This window comes from Oncorhynchus keta, chromosome 6, assembly GCF_023373465.1.
Source record: "Oncorhynchus keta strain PuntledgeMale-10-30-2019 chromosome 6, Oket_V2, whole genome shotgun sequence".
Lineage (NCBI taxonomy): Eukaryota > Metazoa > Chordata > Actinopteri > Salmoniformes > Salmonidae > Oncorhynchus > Oncorhynchus keta.
In genome coordinates, this window is record NC_068426.1 from 34,511,856 (window position 1) to 34,531,274 (window position 19,419).

The 19,419-nt window shown below is 46.6% G+C and overlaps 1 protein-coding gene across 5 annotated transcripts in view; it reads left to right on the top strand.

Annotated features, from left to right (window-relative positions):
• Window positions 1-19,419, top strand: part of LOC118385576 (multiple C2 and transmembrane domain-containing protein 1-like) — a 54,724-nt gene that overhangs the window by 32,165 nt on the left and 3,140 nt on the right. For 3 of the 5 annotated variants that reach the window (XM_052521352.1, XM_052521349.1, XM_052521351.1), the window contains exons 2-21: window positions 4,690-4,809; window positions 5,057-5,199; window positions 5,302-5,381; window positions 7,912-8,038; window positions 10,854-10,892; window positions 12,710-12,874; window positions 12,943-13,073; window positions 13,670-13,856; window positions 14,168-14,261; window positions 14,326-14,428; window positions 15,542-15,644; window positions 15,795-15,896; window positions 15,999-16,073; window positions 16,161-16,280; window positions 16,373-16,483; window positions 17,782-17,835; window positions 17,968-18,077; window positions 18,176-18,285; window positions 18,475-18,572; window positions 19,078-19,219. In XM_052521352.1, coding sequence (XP_052377312.1) covers window positions 4,749-4,809; window positions 5,057-5,199; window positions 5,302-5,381; window positions 7,912-8,038; window positions 10,854-10,892; window positions 12,710-12,874; window positions 12,943-13,073; window positions 13,670-13,856; window positions 14,168-14,261; window positions 14,326-14,428; window positions 15,542-15,644; window positions 15,795-15,896; window positions 15,999-16,073; window positions 16,161-16,280; window positions 16,373-16,483; window positions 17,782-17,835; window positions 17,968-18,077; window positions 18,176-18,285; window positions 18,475-18,572; window positions 19,078-19,149 — 2,085 coding nt within the window. In that variant the 5' untranslated portion in view covers window positions 4,690-4,748 and the 3' untranslated portion in view covers window positions 19,150-19,219. Of the gene's footprint in view, window positions 1-4,161; window positions 4,306-4,689; window positions 4,810-5,056; window positions 5,200-5,301; window positions 5,382-7,911; window positions 8,039-10,853; window positions 10,893-12,709; window positions 12,875-12,942; window positions 13,074-13,669; window positions 13,857-14,167; window positions 14,262-14,325; window positions 14,429-15,541; window positions 15,645-15,794; window positions 15,897-15,998; window positions 16,074-16,160; window positions 16,281-16,372; window positions 16,484-17,781; window positions 17,836-17,967; window positions 18,078-18,175; window positions 18,286-18,474; window positions 18,573-19,077; window positions 19,220-19,419 lie in introns of those variants that run through there. The other 2 variants (XM_052521353.1, XM_052521350.1) reach the window with 2 other exon arrangements.

Here is a 19,419-nt window from a genome sequence, read left to right on the forward strand (position 1 = left end):
TAATTTACAATTTAGGTCAGCTACTCTGGCCTGTGGGGTCCCTTGGGAAACACAACTACCGAACCATCCAATGATGAAATGTAAAAAATAAATGATGTGGGCTCCTGAAGGGATTGATCTCTATAATACTATATATTAACAACCTTTGGTAAATTCATATCCTGAGCTTGCCATTAAAACATATGGTTCACATATCTAACTGAATCTGAACAACCTTTTAACTGGAACAGAATTTGGCAAAAACATTACCTTGGCATCCTGTAATCTGAACAATCAATTCGTTTGAAGTTTGTTCACAGACTGTATTTAACACCAAGGAAGCGTTTTACGATGCACCAAGGATGCGTTTTACTGTGCACTGTGCCGCCTAAATCAGATAGGCACATTCCTTCAAATTATGTGGGAGTAACCTACTGTTAAATTCAGGGTCAAAGTAAAACATTTTAGGGGGGAAGTGCATGATTTCAAATATTCAATGCTTTGCATCTATTATGCTGCTTAATGATGATAGTGCCCTTGAAACTCTCAAACAGTCAGAGAAGATTACTGCTGTGAAAACCTTTTTTAGAGAGAGAGAGAGAGAGAGAGAGAGAGGGAGAGAGAGAGAGAAAATGACTATGGTAATCACAGTCAAATTCTTTGATTGCTTTTGTGCACTTAATCCCCCTTCTGAATTATTTTTCTCTCCATTTGGTCACAAAGTTGAGCTCACGGTACATTTAGCCAGTTGAAACATGTCTGTTGTCATGTCACAGAGCTCACAGAGATCGCCTATACTGGCTGCTTGTCTCACTAAATAACCAACACACAGACACAGTCTCTCTTCTGAAATACCCTGTACTGCATGTATATCAGTGCCTGCTGACAGGATTGTACCTGATCGGTGTGTATTATAGGCCCAGCAGCGCTCATCTCCTGATTTAGTACCAAAGGCCTGTGGAGATCAGCTGCAGGCAGCTTGTTGTTCACACTCACACAGCCTGGTTGTTTAGACATATGGCTTAGTCCAGAATCAAACCTTATCCATTCACTGTACATAATGCACTACTCAGGGCCACAGCCTGGTTGGTTAGACATATGGCTTAGTCCAGAATCAAACCTTATCCATTCACTGTACATAATGCACTACTCAGGGCCACAGCCTGGTTGGTTAGACATATGGCTTAGTCCAGAATCAAACCTTATCCATTCACTACATAATGCACTACTCAGGGCCACAGCCTGGTTGGTTAGACATACGGCTTAGTACAGAATCAAACCTTATCCATTCACTGTACATAATGCACTACTCAGGGCCACAGCCTGGTTGGTTAGACATACGGCTTAGTACAGAATCAAACCTTATCCATTCACTGTACATAATGCACTACTCAGGGCCACAGCCTGGTTGGTTAGACATACGGCTTAGTACAGAATCAAACCTTATCCATTCACTGTACATAATGCACTACTCAGGGCCACAGCCTGGTTGGTTAGACATACGGCTTAATACAGAATCAAACCTTATCCATTCACTGTACATAATGCACTACTCAGGGCCACAGCCTGGTTGGTTAGACATACGGCTTAATACAGAATCAAACCTTATCCATTCACTGTACATAATGCACTACTCAGGGCCACAGCCTGGTTGGTTAGACATACAGCTTAGTACAGAATCAAACCTTATCCATTCACTGTACATAATGCACTACTCAGGGCCACAGCCTAATAGGCAGGCATACAGACAGGCATACAGACAGGCATACAGACAGGCATACAGACAGGCATACAGGCAGGCATACAGACAGGCATACAGACAGGCATGCAGACAGGCATACAGACAGGCATACAGACAGGCATGCAGACAGGCATACAGACAGGCATACAGACAGGCATACAGACAGGCATACAGACAGGCATACAGACAGGCATACAGACAGGCATACAGACAGGCATGCAGACAGGCATGCAGACAGGCATACAGACAGGCATACAGACAGGCATACAGGCAGGCATACAGACAGGCATACAGACAGGCATACGGACGCATAATACAATTGGTTTTGACGTTTGACCTTTTTCCATTGTCTCAATTGTACCAGGCCAGTCAAGTGTCTTGTCGTTGTTTGGCCAATACCTCTCTCCTGTTTCGTAGTCTATCGACTACCCCCCCCTCCTCCCAGCCATAGCGAGACTAATCACATCACTCTGATTGATTGTTAGAACAGATCACTATTATTGATCACCTATTGATTGTGTGCACAGAGAGGTTGTGTCTGAGTGATGGTCTATTGTTGATATCATGAGATGGCAGATATCTGATGGAAAGACTCAAAACACCATGATTGTGTAATGAAACCATGAAAAGTAATGCACCCTAACCGGAGATCTGGTGTTTGGATGTTCACACCAATGTCAGTGTTATGAGACAAAGAACGTTTTAGAACAGAATAGAAGTACTCTGGAACGCCCAATGTGGTTATTCAATCTGAATATTGCTTTTTAGGAGAACGTTGGGGGGGGGGGGGTCAATGCCTACATGTTGATTAATGATAACACCCTTGTGGAGAATATTTTTGTGGAGTTCCACCTTTTTCAATGCTTTATTTAGACAGAATAGAAACAGGAGGAGACAGAGAAGGAGTGAAAGTGGGACAGGTGGAAAGAGGAAATGGAACCCTGGGGCAGTAAGATGGTGCATTTCTTTGGAATTGATTGGAATTTCCACACACTCAGCCACACAGCCTCACTGTGAAACATTATTCTGGGGTGAATTTCAATTGACAAAAACAACAAACAAAAACACAAATACTTCATAGAAAATGAATGCAAGTCGTTTCAATGATTTTACCCAAAAATGTAAGAATCAATCCGACTTAAATATGTTGCTCAAAATGTAACTAACTTTTATGAGGGCAACTAACCAAAGAGAGAACATTTTGTGATTGAACTGATTTGGCGTGAATCAACCATCTTGTCACGTGGCTCTTTTTTTCTTTTTTTTTTTGAGGATTATGGGTAATTCAAATGTTTTTAGACTTCATGATTATTTCACAGAATGTTGTATGCACGTTTGAAGGACGAAAAGTAAACTTCTATATGAGTATTAATTAGCTTGTTGTGCCAGGGGGCGTAATGGATCATGATGAATGGATATCAAAACCATCAATCAAAAATGATGTTCAATGGTGAGACTAACCATTCCCACATTTCTACCTTTTGACGGAAGAGGCAAAGATAGCTTGTTGTAAAACCTTGAGCACTGTGCTCAACAAGCCTACCAAAACGGGCAAACGATCAGATGCTGAACATAAATACATTTTTAACATACTGCAGAAGAGCTGTTCTAACACTGAAACACCATGATAGTGTTTAGAAGATTTAGAGAGGGGAAACAGCACCAAAAGAGAAAGTATCTACTTCTGCACTGAACCGAACTCGAAACGCCAAAATAATGTTTCAACCTCTTCCGGAAGAGCTCCCAGGCCCTGGGAAGGTGTTACTCAACCCTTGATTAAGTGGTGTTACAACACATCATGTCATCTTTCGGAAACATCCAGCAAAGTTCAGCTTTCGACCCTCCTTCGCGTTGGTGCCGGCTCAGTTGCCACCCGTTTAGGTGTTACAGAGCACTTCATTTTAAGTTGCTGGGTTGCTGACCGCCATTGATTTAAGTGTGTCTGTGTGTTTGAGTGCGCCTGGAGGGAGAGAGAGAGAGAGAGAGAGAGCGGGAGAGAATTACCATGGTAACCACAGTGTAATTATGAGGTACAGCTATGTATAATCCACGGAACCAAACTCGGGAGACAAAGCCGGCACTGGCAGGGTGTGTACACTGTAATCACTATGTGATCAGGGATGCAATACTGTAGGGTTGGTGTTTATCCCTGGGCTTGGTCTATGTCCTGATCACCAGATGAGTTTTTGTTGGTGTAAGTGGGGACAATATATCAGCTGACCCTCTCTTCACCAGAAGTATAATTCCTATAGAACCTGTAGCAGGAAATGGTTGAGTACAGTAGATGCACACACTGACCGGCCTCGGTTAATGCATCGTGATGACAGTGGACCTGGGCATGGAAATGGAGCAACACCGGAATGGATATGTATCGTAGATAAGAAGCTCACACTCAGCTCAGGAAGTCTTTCTCATGCAACATCCTGTTAGTGGTGTCCCTGTAGCTGTGCTGTTTCATTGGTGTTCTCTTGGTACATGAGACCCACACTGATAGCCAGCCGTCTGCTCACTGGAAACATGTGTGCCCTGCCTACACACACGTCCACAGCAGAGGAACGGGGCTAAGCTTTACGGTCGCTTTTATGGTGAATATTATGCTCTCGACTGTGTTTGCTGGTGAAAACATCGCTCCTGTAGGAGCTGTAAGGCTGAAAGCATCTCTGGTGCAGGAGGTTCCAGGAAGTTGGATTCCTCGTTCCGATGCTGTGTTTTGACCAACATGTTTTTTTTAATCTCTCTCTCTCTCTCTCTCTCTCTCTCTCTCTCTCTCTCTCTCTCTCTCTCTCTCTCTCTCTCTCTCTCTCTCTCTCTCTCTCTCTCTCTCTCTCTCTCTCTCTCTCTCTCTCTCTCTCTGTCTCTCTGTCTCTCTCTCTCTCTCTCTCTCTCTCTCTCTCTCATGCATGCATGTTTGTGTGTCTGTGTGTGTTAGGTTGTGTGTTTAACACTGTATTTTTAAACTGTCTCCCCAGGTTATGGGTGCCACTGGCGCCTCGGGGTTAACTCGGACAGAGCTCTGCCCAGCTCAGAGATGTACCAGCTGGACATAGTGCTGAAGAGAGGACACAACCTGGCCATACGGGACAGAGGAGGTACCGAGCCATATACAGTATATCTGTCCATCTATCTTTAGGGGGTTGGGACGTACAGGGTTGGACTGGAATAATGTGTTTGTAAAAATAAAAAACTAAATCGTGAAAAGTCTGTCTCACTTTTTTCTCTCTCTCTCTCCACCCTCTCTCTCTCTCTCTCTCTCTCTCTCTCTCTCACCCTCTCTCTCTCTCTCTCCACCCTCTCTCCACCCTCTCTCTACCCTCTCTCCACCCTCCACCCTCTTAGGTACCAGTGATCCATATGTGAAGTTTAAGCTGTGCGGGAAGGAGGTGTTTCGCAGTAAGACCATCCACAAGAATCTTAACCCTGTCTGGGACGAGGGGACTAAACTACTGGTGGACAGTCTGCAGGAACCTCTCTATGTCAAGGTAACGAACATGCGCGACACACACACACACACACACACACACACACACACACACACACACACACACACACACTGACACAGATGGTGTGTGTTTTCCCTGCAGGTGTTTGACTATGACTTCGGCCTTCAGGATGACTTCATGGGTTCAGCTTACCTCTACCTGGAGTCCCTGGAGCAACAGCGGTACTGTAGGCCTATGGCATCTGTATATCACCTGTTTGTGAACTGTTTTGGCATATACTCTGCATACAGTATGCAGATCACCTGTCTGACAGAAGCTTTTCTCCAAAGCGACTTACAGTACAGCGAGTGCATGCATTTTCAGTCTGTGTATATGACGATCCCTGCACAAATTGAACTCACAACCTTAAGCCACACGAAACCACATGACCGCATTACGTCATCAGCTATTGTGGCTCCCGGGTTTTGCAACCGGTTTTCCTCTGATGTCCTCTGTTCTGTTCCTCCAGTCGAACCGGACCCTACCTGAGACCTGGTGTCACACAGACATCCACACACTCAGACTGTCACGCCCTGACCTTAGAGAGCTTTTTATGTCTCTATTTTGGTTTGGTCAGGGTGTGATTTGGGTGGGCATTCTATGTTCATTTTTCTATGTTTTGCATTTCTTTGTTTTGGCCGGGTATGGTTCTCAATCAGGGACAGCTGTCTACCGTTGTCTCTGATTGGGAACCATACTTAGGTAGCCTTTTCCCCCCTGTGTTTTGTGGGTAGTTAATTTCTGTTTAGTGTTTTCTGCACCTGACGGAACTGTTCGTTGTCGTTTCTCGCTTTGTTATTTTTGTTCTAGTGTTCAGTTTTAATAAAAATCATGAACACTTACCACGCCGCGCTTTGGTCCGATCCTTCTTCATGCAACGATGAGCGTTACAGAACTACCCATCACAAACGGACCAAGCAGCGTGGTATGGAGGAGCAGAGGGTTCAGGATTTGTGGACTTGGGAGGTAATCCTGGACGGGATAGGACCCTGGGGGAAGGCTGGGGAATATCGCCATCCGAAAGAGGAACTGGGGGCAGCTAAAGCTGAGAGGCGGCGATATGAGGCAAGCAAAAGCCCCCCAAAAGCACACAGGGAGATTGGCGGAGTCAGGCTAAAGACCTGAGGGAAGGAACGTGATACTGGTCAGGCACCGTGTTATGCGGTAAAGTGCACGGTGTCTCCAGTGCGTGCTCATAGCCCGGTACGCTATATGCCAGGCCTCCGCAAGTGCCACGCTAGAGTGCCATGGCAGATTGTGGCAGCTCAGCGCGCTTGGTCTCCGGTGCGCCGTTTCGGCCCAGGGTATCCTGCGCCGGCTCTGCGCACTGTGTCTCCGGTGCGCTATGACTGCTCAGTGTATCCTATGCCTGCACTCCGCCCGTGCCGGGCTAAAGTGGGCATTCAGCCAAGTGGAGAGGTGCAAGTGTCAAGCACTAGATCTCCAGTGCTCTCCCACAGCCCGGTTTGACCTGTGCCTGCACTCTGGAGATGCCGGACTAAAGTGGGCATTCAGCCTCCAGCGACGCCTTCCAGTCCGGAGCCTCCAGCAACGCCCTCCAGTCCGGAGCCTCCAGCGACGCCCTCCAGTCCGGAGCCTCCAGCGATGCCCTCCAGTCCGGAGCATCCAGCGACGCCCTCCAGTCCGGAGCATCCAGCGACGCCCTCCAGTCCGGGGCCTCCGGCGACGCCCTCCAGTCCGGAACCTCCAGCGACGCCCTCCAGTCCGGGGCCTCCGGCGACGCCCTCCAGTCCGGAACCTCCAACGACGCCCTCCAGTCCAGAGCATCCAGCGACGCCCTCCAGTCCAGAGCCTCCAGCGAAGCCCTCCAGTCCGGAGCCTCCAGCGACGCCCTCCAGTCCGGGGCCTCCAGCGACGCCCTCCAGTCCGGAACCTCCAGCGACGCCCTCCAGTCCGGTACCTCCAGCGACGCCCAGTCCGGAGCCCAGTCCGGAGCCTCCAACGACGCCCTCCAGTCCGGAGCATCCAGCGACGCCCTCCAGTCCGGAGCCTCCAGTGAGGGTGTCTAGTCCAGGCCCGCAACGAGGGTGCCCAGTCCGGAGCCCGCAACAAGGGTGCCCAGTCCGGAGCCCGCAACAAGGGTGTCCAGTCCGGAGCCCGCAACAAGGGTGCCCAGTCCGGAGCCCGCAACGAGGGTGCCCAGTCCGGAGCCCGCAACGAGGGTGCCCAGTCCGGAGCCCGCAACGAGGGTGCCCAGTCCGGAGCCCGCAACGAGGGTGCCCAGTCCGGAGCCCGCAACGAGGGTGCCCAGTCCGGAGCCCGCAACGAGGGTGCCCAGTCCGGAGCCTGCAACGAGGGTGTCCAGTCCGTGGCCCGCAGCGAGGGTGTCCAGTCCGGAGCCCGCAACGAGGGTGCCCAGTCCGGGGTCCGCAGCGAGGGTGCCCAGTCCGGGGCCCGCAACGAGGTCCTCGCACTAGAGGCTCCACCAAAGTGGACCAAGCCAGAGGTGGAGGGGGTCTACGTCCCGCACCAGAGCTGCCACCGCGGATAGATGCCCACCCAGACCCTCCCCTATAGGTTCAGGATTTGCGGCCGAAGTCCCACTGGTTTGGTCAGGGTATGACCAAAAAAATCATGAAAAACTTACCCCGCTGCGCTTTGGTCCAATCCTTCTTCATGCAACGACGAGCGTTACACAGACACACACACACTCAGACACACACAAATTGAATGTGATCTATTCCTGTGCAGGGCAATACCAGTTAATCTAACACTGCAGGACCCTCACTACCCTGATGTAGACCTGGGAACACTGGAGCTGACCGTCACCTTAAGGCCTAAAGACGGCTCCATAGAGGATCCGCACAGAGATGCCACTGTAAGTGTTACACCACCACTTACCTACTGACAACAGTTATCACTATAGGAGAGGGTTTTGCTCCAGCCTGGCACTAACACGTTTCATTTTTGACGAGATGCACGGTAAGGGAACCAGATCACTGCAGTCCCGGAAAAACTACAAGGCGGTGCAGGTTTCTGTTCCAGCCCAGCACTGAACACGTTTAGCTCTGAGGAAATGTAAGGCAGCCAGTAGCTATAGTGTATTGAGGGTCTAGTGGTGCTGAGTCTGTGAACTGTTTGCGTCCAACAGACAAATGAGGTGGTAAAGGAGCATCGTTGGAAGCCTTATGTGAACAAAGTGAGTCTATCGGGAGTTAGCCTCCTGTAGCATATTCCATACCTGCCAACTCCAATTAGTCTCTTTTAGCCTGATGTAGCCTGGCTTAATATTCCTGCATGCCCTCTCTCCATCTCCCTGACACTCTTTCACACAAATGTAATATCCATCATGGGAATTTATTGGGTTCTTACCTCTTGATTAGTTTTAATTAAAGCCTTAATTACAACAGCATCTTAGACCGTATTTTAATTTTTTTGCGTCTGTATCTGGAGCAGTGTGGAACTGCAAGCGTGAATTTGGAACACTGTCCTGTTCTGTTATTTTGTGTTCCACATCTGCGGTGCCAGGATGTAAAATTAATCCTGTCAATGTATTATGCATGATCTGCTGGGTTAATTAGACATGGACCCGACGGCTACACTAACAACAAAGAAGAAGAAGAAAAAGTTGCTTCAACGAACAAGGCAACCAGTTGCAATAGGATTGTGATTTTTCTCAACAAAATGTTTGCGTGTGAAATTCCTGTTGAACAAATTCACAATCCTATAGCAACTGGTTGCCTCACAATTGTATGTGGAAACAACTTCTCTTTCTTTTTTTTTTACATGTTTTTTTTACAGTGTACACAGGTTGGCCTTTCAAGTATGACCCTCTTCCACTCGGGGAGACATTGTGGGGCTGGGAAAGAGAAAAAGGGGGTGGAGATAGAGAGAGGGGGTGGGGCTACTGATCAGAACCAGTGGGAAGTGTCTCTTATCAATACTTTGATACTCTACACACCCCTTGCAGTCTTCACATGTTGCTACATTGAAATACAATCTAAAAGGGGTATTCAATAATTTTTTCCCCCAACCAATCTACACCATCTACTGAAAGAAAAATCATAGAAGATTTTTCAAAATGAATAAAAAATTTGGCTGTGTATCATTTTGAATAAGATTCTACCAAACTTGCACAACTTTTAGGGCAACACATTGATTTTGACAAAATTGCTCCAGCTCAGTAAAATAGTTTTTGGAATCATTGATGGACAGCAATATTCAAACCTTGTCTCTGATTTTCAAGCAGATTTAAGTCAGGACTGAGACACCACCTATTGGAAAGCCATTCTGGTGGGTCTTTGGCTATACAATGTGTGTATTTGTCCCGCTGAAAAATAAAACTCTTTCCCAGGGTTAGGTTTTCAGAAGACTACGGCAGGTTTTCCACAAACTTTTTTACCTAGGCTTTGGCTCCTTTCATATTTATTTTGATGCTGACAAACTCCCCATTCCCTGCCAGTGACAAGCATTCCCATAACATGATGCTGCCACAACAATACTTGGAAATACAGAGAATCAACAACATCACATTCACTCCTCATTACTGGCCTGTTTGCCAAAATGTGAAAACAGTGCAAGAGGTCTGTAGACTTAATGGTTTGGCCATGTAGTTGATGGTTTGGCCCTGTAGTTGATGGTTTGGCCCTGTAGTTGATGGTTGGGCCCTGTAATTGATGGTTTGGCCCTGTAGTTGATGGTTTGGCCCTGTAGTTGATGGTTGGGCCCTGTAATTGATGGTTTGGCCCTGTAGTTGATGGTTTGGCCCTGTAGTTGATGGTTGGGCCCTGTAGTTGATGGTTTGGCCCTGTAGTTGATGGTTTGACACTGTAGTTGATTGTTTGGCCCTGTAGTTGATGGTTTGGCCCTGTAGTTGATGGTTTGGCCCTGTAGTTGATGGTTTGGCCCTGTAGTTGATGGTTTGGCCCTGTAGTTGATTGTTAGGCTCTGTAGTTGATGGTTTGGCCCTGTAGTTGATGGTTTGGCCCTGTAGTTGATGGTTTGGCCCTGTAGTTGATGGTTTGGCCCTGTAGTTGATGGTTTGGCACTGTAGTTGATGGTTTGACCCTGTAGTTGATGGTTTAGGCCCTGTAGTTGATGGTTTGGCCCTGTAGTTGATGGTTTGGCCCTGTAGTTGATGGTTTGGCCCTGTAGTTGATGGTTTGGCCCTGTAGTTGATTGTTGGCCCTTTAGTTGATGGCTTGGCCCTGTAGTTGATGGCTTGGCCCTGTAGTTGATGGTTTGGCCCTGTAGTTGATGGCTTGGCCCTGTAGTTGATGGCTTGGCCCTGTAGTTGAGGGCTTGGCCCTGTAGTTGATGGCTTGGCCCTGTAGTTGATGGTTTGCGTATAAAGTATATCCACTTATTCCAACTACTCTACATACAGTGCCCTCAAAGTGTTTAGACCCCTTGACTTTTTCCACATTTTGTTACATTACATTACAGCCTTAACTCTTTGGCATTCAGGCCAAATAGTTCAATCTTGGTTTCATCAGACCAGATAATCTTGTTTCTCATGGTCTGATTCCTATAGGTGCCTTTTGGTAAACTCTAAGCTGGTTGTTATGTGCCTTTTACTTAGGAGTGGCTTCTGTCTGGCCACTCTACCATAAAGGCCTGATTGGTGGAGTGCTGCGGAGATGGGAGTCTATGTTGAACGGAGTGCTCTTTGAAATAATGTGTCTTATTTCTAGACCATGCTGCTCAAACGGACATGGAGGCGATCCAGTAAGGTAAAACTATGACGAATAGCATCAGCTCATATCCCTAGCCATACCCAGTGTGTGTGTGTGTGTGTGTGTGTGTGTGTGTGTGTGTGTGTGTGTGTGTGTGTGTGTGTGTGTGTGTGTGTGTGTGTGTGTGTGTGTGTGTGTGTGTGTGTGTGTGTGTGTGTGTGTGTGTGTGTGTGTGTGTGTGTGTGTAGCAGCCGCATCCATCCCAGTGCTGTGTCGTGTTGGTGTTGCTGTGCTCTATCCCCTCATCCCCCTCCACTGAACGGCATCATGAGGGGCCGCAGTGATTGGCAGGTCTGCGTACTCACATCCATACCCACATAGTACTGTCAGATCGGGCCCTTAGCCTTATGGAATTTGTTGGCCCTCTACTCATTCAGCAATGTGGCGAAGTGAAAAATGTGCAGTTTTACAGCTAAAAGTCCCTGTAATTCTACACATTTTTGCCATAGGTTGAAGAGAGAAGTTTGCAGTTTTGAATATGATATCTGAGTGAGAGTGACTAACAAAATCAATGGGGGCCCCCTGGTCGGTAATCCGACCATGACTACTACAAGTTTGATAGCTGGCTAGGCAAATTTATAAATCAAAAAATGGTAGCTGACATGAGCTAATGGAATGACTGTCAGTGACTGACATAGTAAGATAAAAAAGAAACTGCAGACTCTCGAACAAATTTCGAAATTGCACCTTGTGTATTTTACGATTATAACTCTTGTCTGTAATTTGAGACGCCGACTGAGCTCCAAAAAAAAAAACAAATATTTGCCCATAGTAGCTGGTCAAACAGGTCTGAACGGCATGGTCTAATTGGTTATGCTGGTTTACCAGCATGGTCACCAGCATACTGCCCCTGAACAAGGCAGTTAACCCACTGTTCCTAGACCATCATTGAAAATAAGAATTTGTTCTTAACTAACTTGCCTTGTTAAATAAAGGTCCAATTAAAATCAATTAAAAATACCAGCATACCAGCAAAATACCAGCAACACAACAAAGGCTGGTCACCAAACAAAACCAGCTCTAGTCACCAGCATATGCTGGTCTATGCAGTTTAGTTTTTTCTCCTGCAGGGTCAGTCTTACTGCCACACCAGAAAGAACACTGTCCCATTTTAAACAAAAAGATTAGCTCTGGATCTTAAAGATCATCAAAACCCTAATTCTAAACACCATAGTTCAGCAAGGAAACACCATGTCGAAATATGTTTCGCCATATATTAAAGAACGAATAATGCAAGTCTTGGCGATATGGGCTCTGCTCCTTCAGGGCAGCTCACTGCCCAGGGCAAAGCATCGATATATACAATGAACTGCAAGCAGTGAGCTCCACCAATCCCTCAGCAGGGAAGCAGAACAGGTGGAGGCTTGGGGTTGGGATCAAAATAAGAACAGGCATACTAGAGAATCAGAGGCGCTCACCTTAAATAGACCGCCAAAGAAGTGAGGCGTGATTGTTACTCGCGTCTAATTGGTGCAATCCAAAGCTGATGCGTCAGCGGAGGCGGGCCCTCGGGTTCCCCTTTCAGAACTGACTTTGCTTTATCAATGGTGTCACGTTGTGAGTTATAGTACAATCGATAATGTGTCTCTGAGCAGACAGTCTGTCTAACAGCTGGTGCAGGTGATGTAGCGCTGTTTGTTGTGGTTGTCATCCTCTCCCATATTTTAGCACCGGGGTCGACATGATGTTGGTGCTCCTGCTTTTAGCACCAGAAGTGATTCAACATGTAAAATCTATGTAACAGACCTTCTTTCTATCTTCCTTTCCCTCTCTCCATCTCTCTTTCTCTGTACCTCTGGGTTTTGTCTCTGCAGCAGCAGTCCGTGCGTCTGGCAGAGCTGCACCGTAAGCACCAGCTGTGGAGAGGCATCGTCAGCATCTCTCTGATCGAAGGTCGTGACCTTTGCCCCATGGACCCCAACGGCCTCAGTGACCCCTATGCAAAGTTCAGACTGGGAAACCAGAAGTACAGGAGCAAGGTACAGACGCGGCATATACACATGCACGCGCACGCACAGGTCATCAGTGTCTCTCTTTCTCCCCGTAGACCATGCCTAAGACGCTGTGTCCCCAGTGGAGAGAGCAGTTTGATCTGCACCTGTATGAAGAGACAGGAGGAGTGCTGGAAATTGCAGTCTGGGACAAAGATACAGGACGCAGGGATGACTTCATAGGACGGTGAGTCTGTTTGTGTGTGTGTGTGTGTGTGTGTCGGTGTATGTGTTTTCTAGCTACGTGTCGTCCCCACTGAGTGTGTGTGTGTGTGTATTTAACTGTGTGTGTGTGTGTGTCGGTGTATGTGTTTTCTAGCTACATGTCGTCCCCACTGAGTGTGTGTGTATGTATTTAACTGTGTGTGTGTGTGTGTGTATTTAACTGTGTGTGTGTGTGTGTATTTAACTTTGTGTGCGTGTGTGTATTTCACTTTGTGTGTGTGTGTGTGTGTGTGTGTGTGTGTGTGTGTGTGTGTGTGTGTGTGTGTGTGTGTGTGTGTGTATTTAACTCTGTGTGTGTGTGTGTGTGTGTGTGTATTTAACTCTGTGTGTGTGTGTGTGTTTGTGTATGTGTGTGTGTATTTAACTCTGTTTGTGTGTGTGTGTGTGTGTGTGTGTGTGTGTGTGTGTGTGTGTGTGTGTGTGTGTGTGTGTGTGTGTGTGTGTGTGTGTGTGTGTGTGTGTGTGTGTGTGTGTGTGTGTGTGTGTGTGTGTGTGTGTGTGTGTGTTTTCTAGCTGCATGTCGTCCCCACTGAGTATATGTGTGTGTGACTCTTTCAGCTGTACATTAGACTTGTCCACCCTTGCTAAGGAACACACCCATCGGTTAGAGCTGGCGTTGGAGGAGGCCCGGGGTTCTGTGGTGCTGCTGCTCACTCTGACAGCCTCCTCACACGTCTCCATCGCCGACCTGTCACTCACCCCGCTCGACGACCCCATCGAACGCAAGGAGATCATGGGCCGATATGTGAGTAACATTGTAGTAAAAGGGGGTACAACTTAGTCTATTCACCATTATGTTTGCCAACCTGAAAACTCAGGGAAGACATCTGTTCAAAAAAGAGGATTTGATTAAGTTTACAGGTCGCTAAGGGATATGCTGGTGTAGTGGTTGTAAGTCTCTTTCTCTGACCACTGGATCCGTGTAGTAACTCTTTTTGACCAGAGGGTGGAACAGTAGGAGAGATCTCACACACAATGCTCATACACTCAAACCACTCTCCAAAACGCTGGTAGGAATTAATATTCTGTCTTTTGCTTTCTCTCCCTCTCTCCCAGGGCATGTTCCGGCCCCTGTCTAACCTGAAAGATGTGGGGATAGTTCAGGTCAAGGTGATGAGAGCTGAGGGCCTCATGGCTGCCGATGTCACAGGTAAGGTGTGTGTGTATATGTGTGTGTGTGTGCATGTGGTTTTACTGCCTGCGTCTCTGTGTAGGTAAGAGTGATCCTTTCTGTGTGTTGGAGCTGAATAACGACCGGTTACAAACACACACCATCTACAAGAACCTCAACCCGGAATGGAACAAAGTCTTCACCTTGTAAGTGTCGACTTCTTTCTATCCCTCCATCTCTCCCTTTATCCTTCCATCTATTTACTGTATATCCCTCCATCTCTCCCTTTATCCTTCCATCTATTTACTGTATATCCCTCCATCTCTCCCTTTATCCTTCCATCTATTTACTGTATATCCCTCCATCTCTCCCTTTTTCCTTCCATCTATTTACTGTATATCCCTCCATCTCTCCCTTTTTCCTTCCATCTATTTACTGTATATCCATCTATCTCTCCCTTTTTCCTTCCATCTATTTACTGTATATCCATCTATCTCTCCCTTTTTCCTTCCATCTATTTACAGTATATCCCTCTATCTCTCCCTTTTTCCTTCCATCTATTTACAGTATATCCCTATCTCTCCCTTTTTCCTTCCATCTATTTACAGTATATCCATCTCTCCCTTTTTCCTTCATCATTTACAGTATATCTCCATCTCTTTTTCCTTCCATCTATTTACTGTATATCCATCTATCTCTCCCTTTTTCCTTCCATCTATTTACAGTATATCCCTATCTCTCCCTTTTTCCTTCCATCTATTTACAGTATATCCCTCCATCTCTCCCTTTTTCCTTCCATCTATTTACAGTATATCCCTCTCTCTCCCTTTTTCCTTCCATCTATTTACAGTATATCCCTCCATCTCTCCCTTTTTCCTTCCATCTATTTACTGTATATCCCTCTCTCTCCCTTTTTCCTTCCATCTATTTACAGTATATCCCTCCATCTCTCCCTTTTTCCTTCTATCTATTTACTGTATATCCCTCTATCTATTTACAGTATATCCATCGATCTCTTCCTCTTTCTTTCCATCTTTAAATAACTGCCTCTCCTCTCTTTCATCGATATATCCACCCTCTTTTTATCCCTTTCTCTATTCCCTTCAACTTTGCCCCTCAGTCTCCAACCCAATACAGACCTTTATCAGTAACAGCCTCCTTTCTGTTTCCCTCCCTCCCCCCCCCTCCCTCCCTTCCTATCCCTCTCCTTCCCACTATTCTGCTCCCTCCTTCCTTTCCCCCTCCTTCCCCCGTCCTCCTCTCCCTCTAATCCCCTCCTATTACTCCCCCCCCCCCACTCCTCACCTCCTCCCTCTCAGTAATGTGAAGGACATCCACTCTGTGTTGGAGGTGACAGTGTTTGATGAAGACCGAGACAGGAGCGCTGACTTCTTGGGCAAAGTGGCCATCCCACTGTTACATGTGAGTGAGTGAGTGAGTGAGTGAGTGAGTGAGTGAGTGAGTGCGCGTGTGTGCCGCTCAACTCCAGCACACATCCTTCTTAGGAATGCAAAGAAAGACACAGCCTGCTCTTACCCTCTTTCACACTCCCTCTCTTCCTCTCTCACACAGATCCAGAATGGAGAACAGAAGGGTTATGTATTGAAGAATAAGGAGATGACCGGACCAACGAAAGGACTCATCTACCTAGAGTCTGACGTCATCTATAGCACTGTGAGTTTACTCTATTCACCTTCTCTTTCCTGAACCATCCTTTGCTTCCTGTCACCTGACATGTTCCTTCCTTTTGGGGGTTGTGATTCCCGTCGTCCTCAGGTGAAGGCAGGCTTGAGGACGATAGTTCCACCAGAGCAGAAGTACATTGAGGAAGAACCCAAAGTGTCTAAACATGTAAGTGTGCGAGTGTGTGTTTTACGGCCGGTGATGATGATGATGATGATGATGATGATGATGAAGACCCTGTGTTTTTCGTTCTAGTTGCTCCAGCAGAACTTTAACCGAGTGAAGAGGTGCATCTTGTTCGTGATAAACATTGGAACCTTCATTAACAGCTGCTTTGAGTGGGAGTCACCTCAGAGGAGCATCAGTGCCTTCCTGGTAGGAAACACACACACACACACACACACTTTGATATTAAGGTCTACGGGCCTCGTCCAATTAAAGTAATCATCTCTCCCTTTCTCTCTCAGTTCTTTGTGGTAGTAGTGTGGAACTTTGAGCTCTATATGGTGCCTGGAGCTCTGCTGCTGCTGTTGACGTGGAATTACTTCATCACTGCAGGCAGGGAGTCGGGAGACACGGTGAGTGCTGTGGTTCTGGGTAGTGTGTTTCTATAATGTTATCGTTTCTCTCAACAGTGCCTTCAGATGTTTCTACAACTTGATTGGAGTCCACCTGTGGTAAATTCAATTGTTTGGACATTATTTGGAACGGCACACACCTGTCTATATAAGGTCCCACAGCTGACAGTGCATGTCAGTGCAAAAACCAAGGAAGGAATTTCTGCAGCATTGAAGGTTCCCAAGAACACAGTGGCCTCCATCATTCTTAAATGGAGGAAGTTTAGAACCAGGGAGGTGACCAAGAACCCGATGGTCACTCTAACAGAGCTCCAGAGTTCCTCTGTGGAGATGGGAGAACCTTCCAGAAGGACAACCATCTCTGCCGCAATCCACCAATTAGGCCTTTATGGTAGAGGGGCCAGATGGAAGCCACTCCTCGGTAAAAGGCAAATGACAGCCCGCTTGGAGTTTGCCAAAAGGCACTTAAAGACTCACGGACCACGAGAAACTAAATTCTCTGATGAAACCAAGATTGAACTCTTTTGCCTGAATTCTAAGCGTCACGTCTGGAGGAAACCTGGCACCATCCCTACAGTGAAGCATGGTGGTGGCAGCATCAGGCTGTGGGCATGTTTTTCAGTGGCAGGGACTGGGAGACTAGTCAGGATTGAGAAAAAGATGAACCGAGCAACGTACAGAGAGATCCTTGATGAAAACCTGCTCCTGAGCACTCAGGACCTCAGACTGGGACAAAGGTTCACCTTCCAACAGGACAACAAACCTAAGCACACAGCCAAGACAACGTAGGTGTGGCTTTGGGACAAGTCTCTAAATGTCATTGAGTGGCGCAGCCAGAGCCCGGACTTAAACCCGAACGAACATCTCTGGAGAGACTTGAAAAAAGACTGGGCAACAATGCTCCCAATCCAACATGACAGACCTTGAAAGAATCTGCAGAGAAGAATTTGAGAAACTCCCCAAATACAGGTGTGCCAAGCTTGTAGCATCATACCCAAGAAGACTCAATGATGTAATCGCTGACAAAGGTGTTTCAACAAAGTACTTAGTAAAGGGTCTGAATACTGTGATATATTATTTATTTTTTATAAATTGCCAAAAAATATAATCTGTTTTTGCTTTGTCATTATGGGGTATTATGTGTAGATTGATGAGAATTAAAAAAAAAAAAATCAAATTTAGAACAAGGCTGTAACGTAAGAAAATGTGGAAAAAGTCAAGGGGTCTGAATACTTTCCGAAGGCACTGTATGTATAATGTCTCTCTCCTCCCTGTCCTGGCAATGTGGCCTAAAACAGGCAGGGGAAGCCACGTTCGAGTGGGAGGAAGAGGAAGAGGAGAAAGATGACAAGGTAACATTTGACCTTCTCTTTAACCTTGTGCGCAACTGGTGGAAAAAATGAATTACATGATTTTGTATTGTGTTGTTAGGAGCAACCTTTTCTTTCCCTGTAACATTTGTATGCGTGGGCGTATCCTGGCAGGATTCGGAGCGTAAGGGCTTCATGGATAAGCTGTATGCCCTCCAGGACGTGTGTGTCAGTGTACAGAGTGCCTTGGATGACGTGGCCTCCTATGGAGAGAGGATAAAGAAGTGAGTGAGTCTGTGTGTGTGCGTGCGTGTGTATCGCCTTTCGACAGCTACAGTTTGTGTGTGTGTCTTCACTAACATCTCTGTCTCTCTCTCTACAGTACATTTAACTGGACAGTGCCTTTCCTGAGTCGGCTGGCCATATCTGTTCTGTGTGTGGCTACAGTCCTCCTCTACCTCATCCCTCTGCGATACCTCGTGCTCGCCTGGGGTGAGTCTGTGTGTATGTGTGTGTCCCATGCTCCTTGTGTGTCTCCTGTCTAGAGACCCCAAACTGAAGATGCGCAGGCTAGCCTCAAGGAGGGGTGTAGCTAGTCAGCTCCTGGGGTTCTGACCATTGCATCCCTATCATCGTCTCTAACCTGTTTCTGACTGGTTTCTTCCCCTCCACTCTTCTCAGGTGTGAATAAGTTTACTAAGAAGCTCAGGAATCCGTACCTGATTGAAAACAATGAGGTGCTAGACTTCCTCTCTAGAGTCCCCTCAGACGTACAAGTGGTAGGTGCTCTGTGTGTGTGTGTGTGTGTGTGTGTGTGTGTGTGTGTGTGTGTGTGTGTGGACATGTTTAACTATACTTGTGGGGACCAGAAGTCCCCAAAAGAAAAGTAAACGAACAACAATTTGACTAACTAGGGACATTGTGTGTGTGTGTGGACGTGTTTAACTATACTTGTGGGGACCAGAAGTCCCCAAAAGAATAGTAAACGAACAACAATTTGACTAACTAGGGACATTGTGTGTGTGTGTGTGGACGTGTTTAACTATACTTGTGGGGACCAGAAGTCCCCAAAGAATAGTAAACTAACAACAATTTGACTAACTAGGGACATTGTGTGTGTGTGTGGACGTGTTTAACTATACTTGTGGGGACCAGAAGTCCCCAAAAGAATAGTAAACGAACAACAATTTGACTAACTAGGGACATTGTGTGTGTGTGTGTGTGTGTGTGTGTGTGTGTGTGTGTGTGTGTGTGTGTGTGTAACTCCGACTGTGTATTTGACAGATGCAGTATCGGGAGCTGAAGCTCGATCCAGGACAGAGCCCCAGCAAACGAAAGAAGACCAACCCTGGCTAGACACACACACACACACACACTGGACTCTGTCTCTGAGGGATTTTCAACTCCCCCATACTTTGTAAATAGGGTATGCAACTGTAAACATTGTAAAACAAATAGTATAGAATTTTTTTTTTATATCATTACGATTAAGACTACTTTTATTTTGTATGTTTTAGTTATTGTGGAAGTCACAGCACAAAGAGAACAGTGTATGTTGTAGTTATTGTGGAAGTCACAGCACAAAGAGAACAGTGTATGTTGTAGTTATTGTGGAAGTCACAGCAC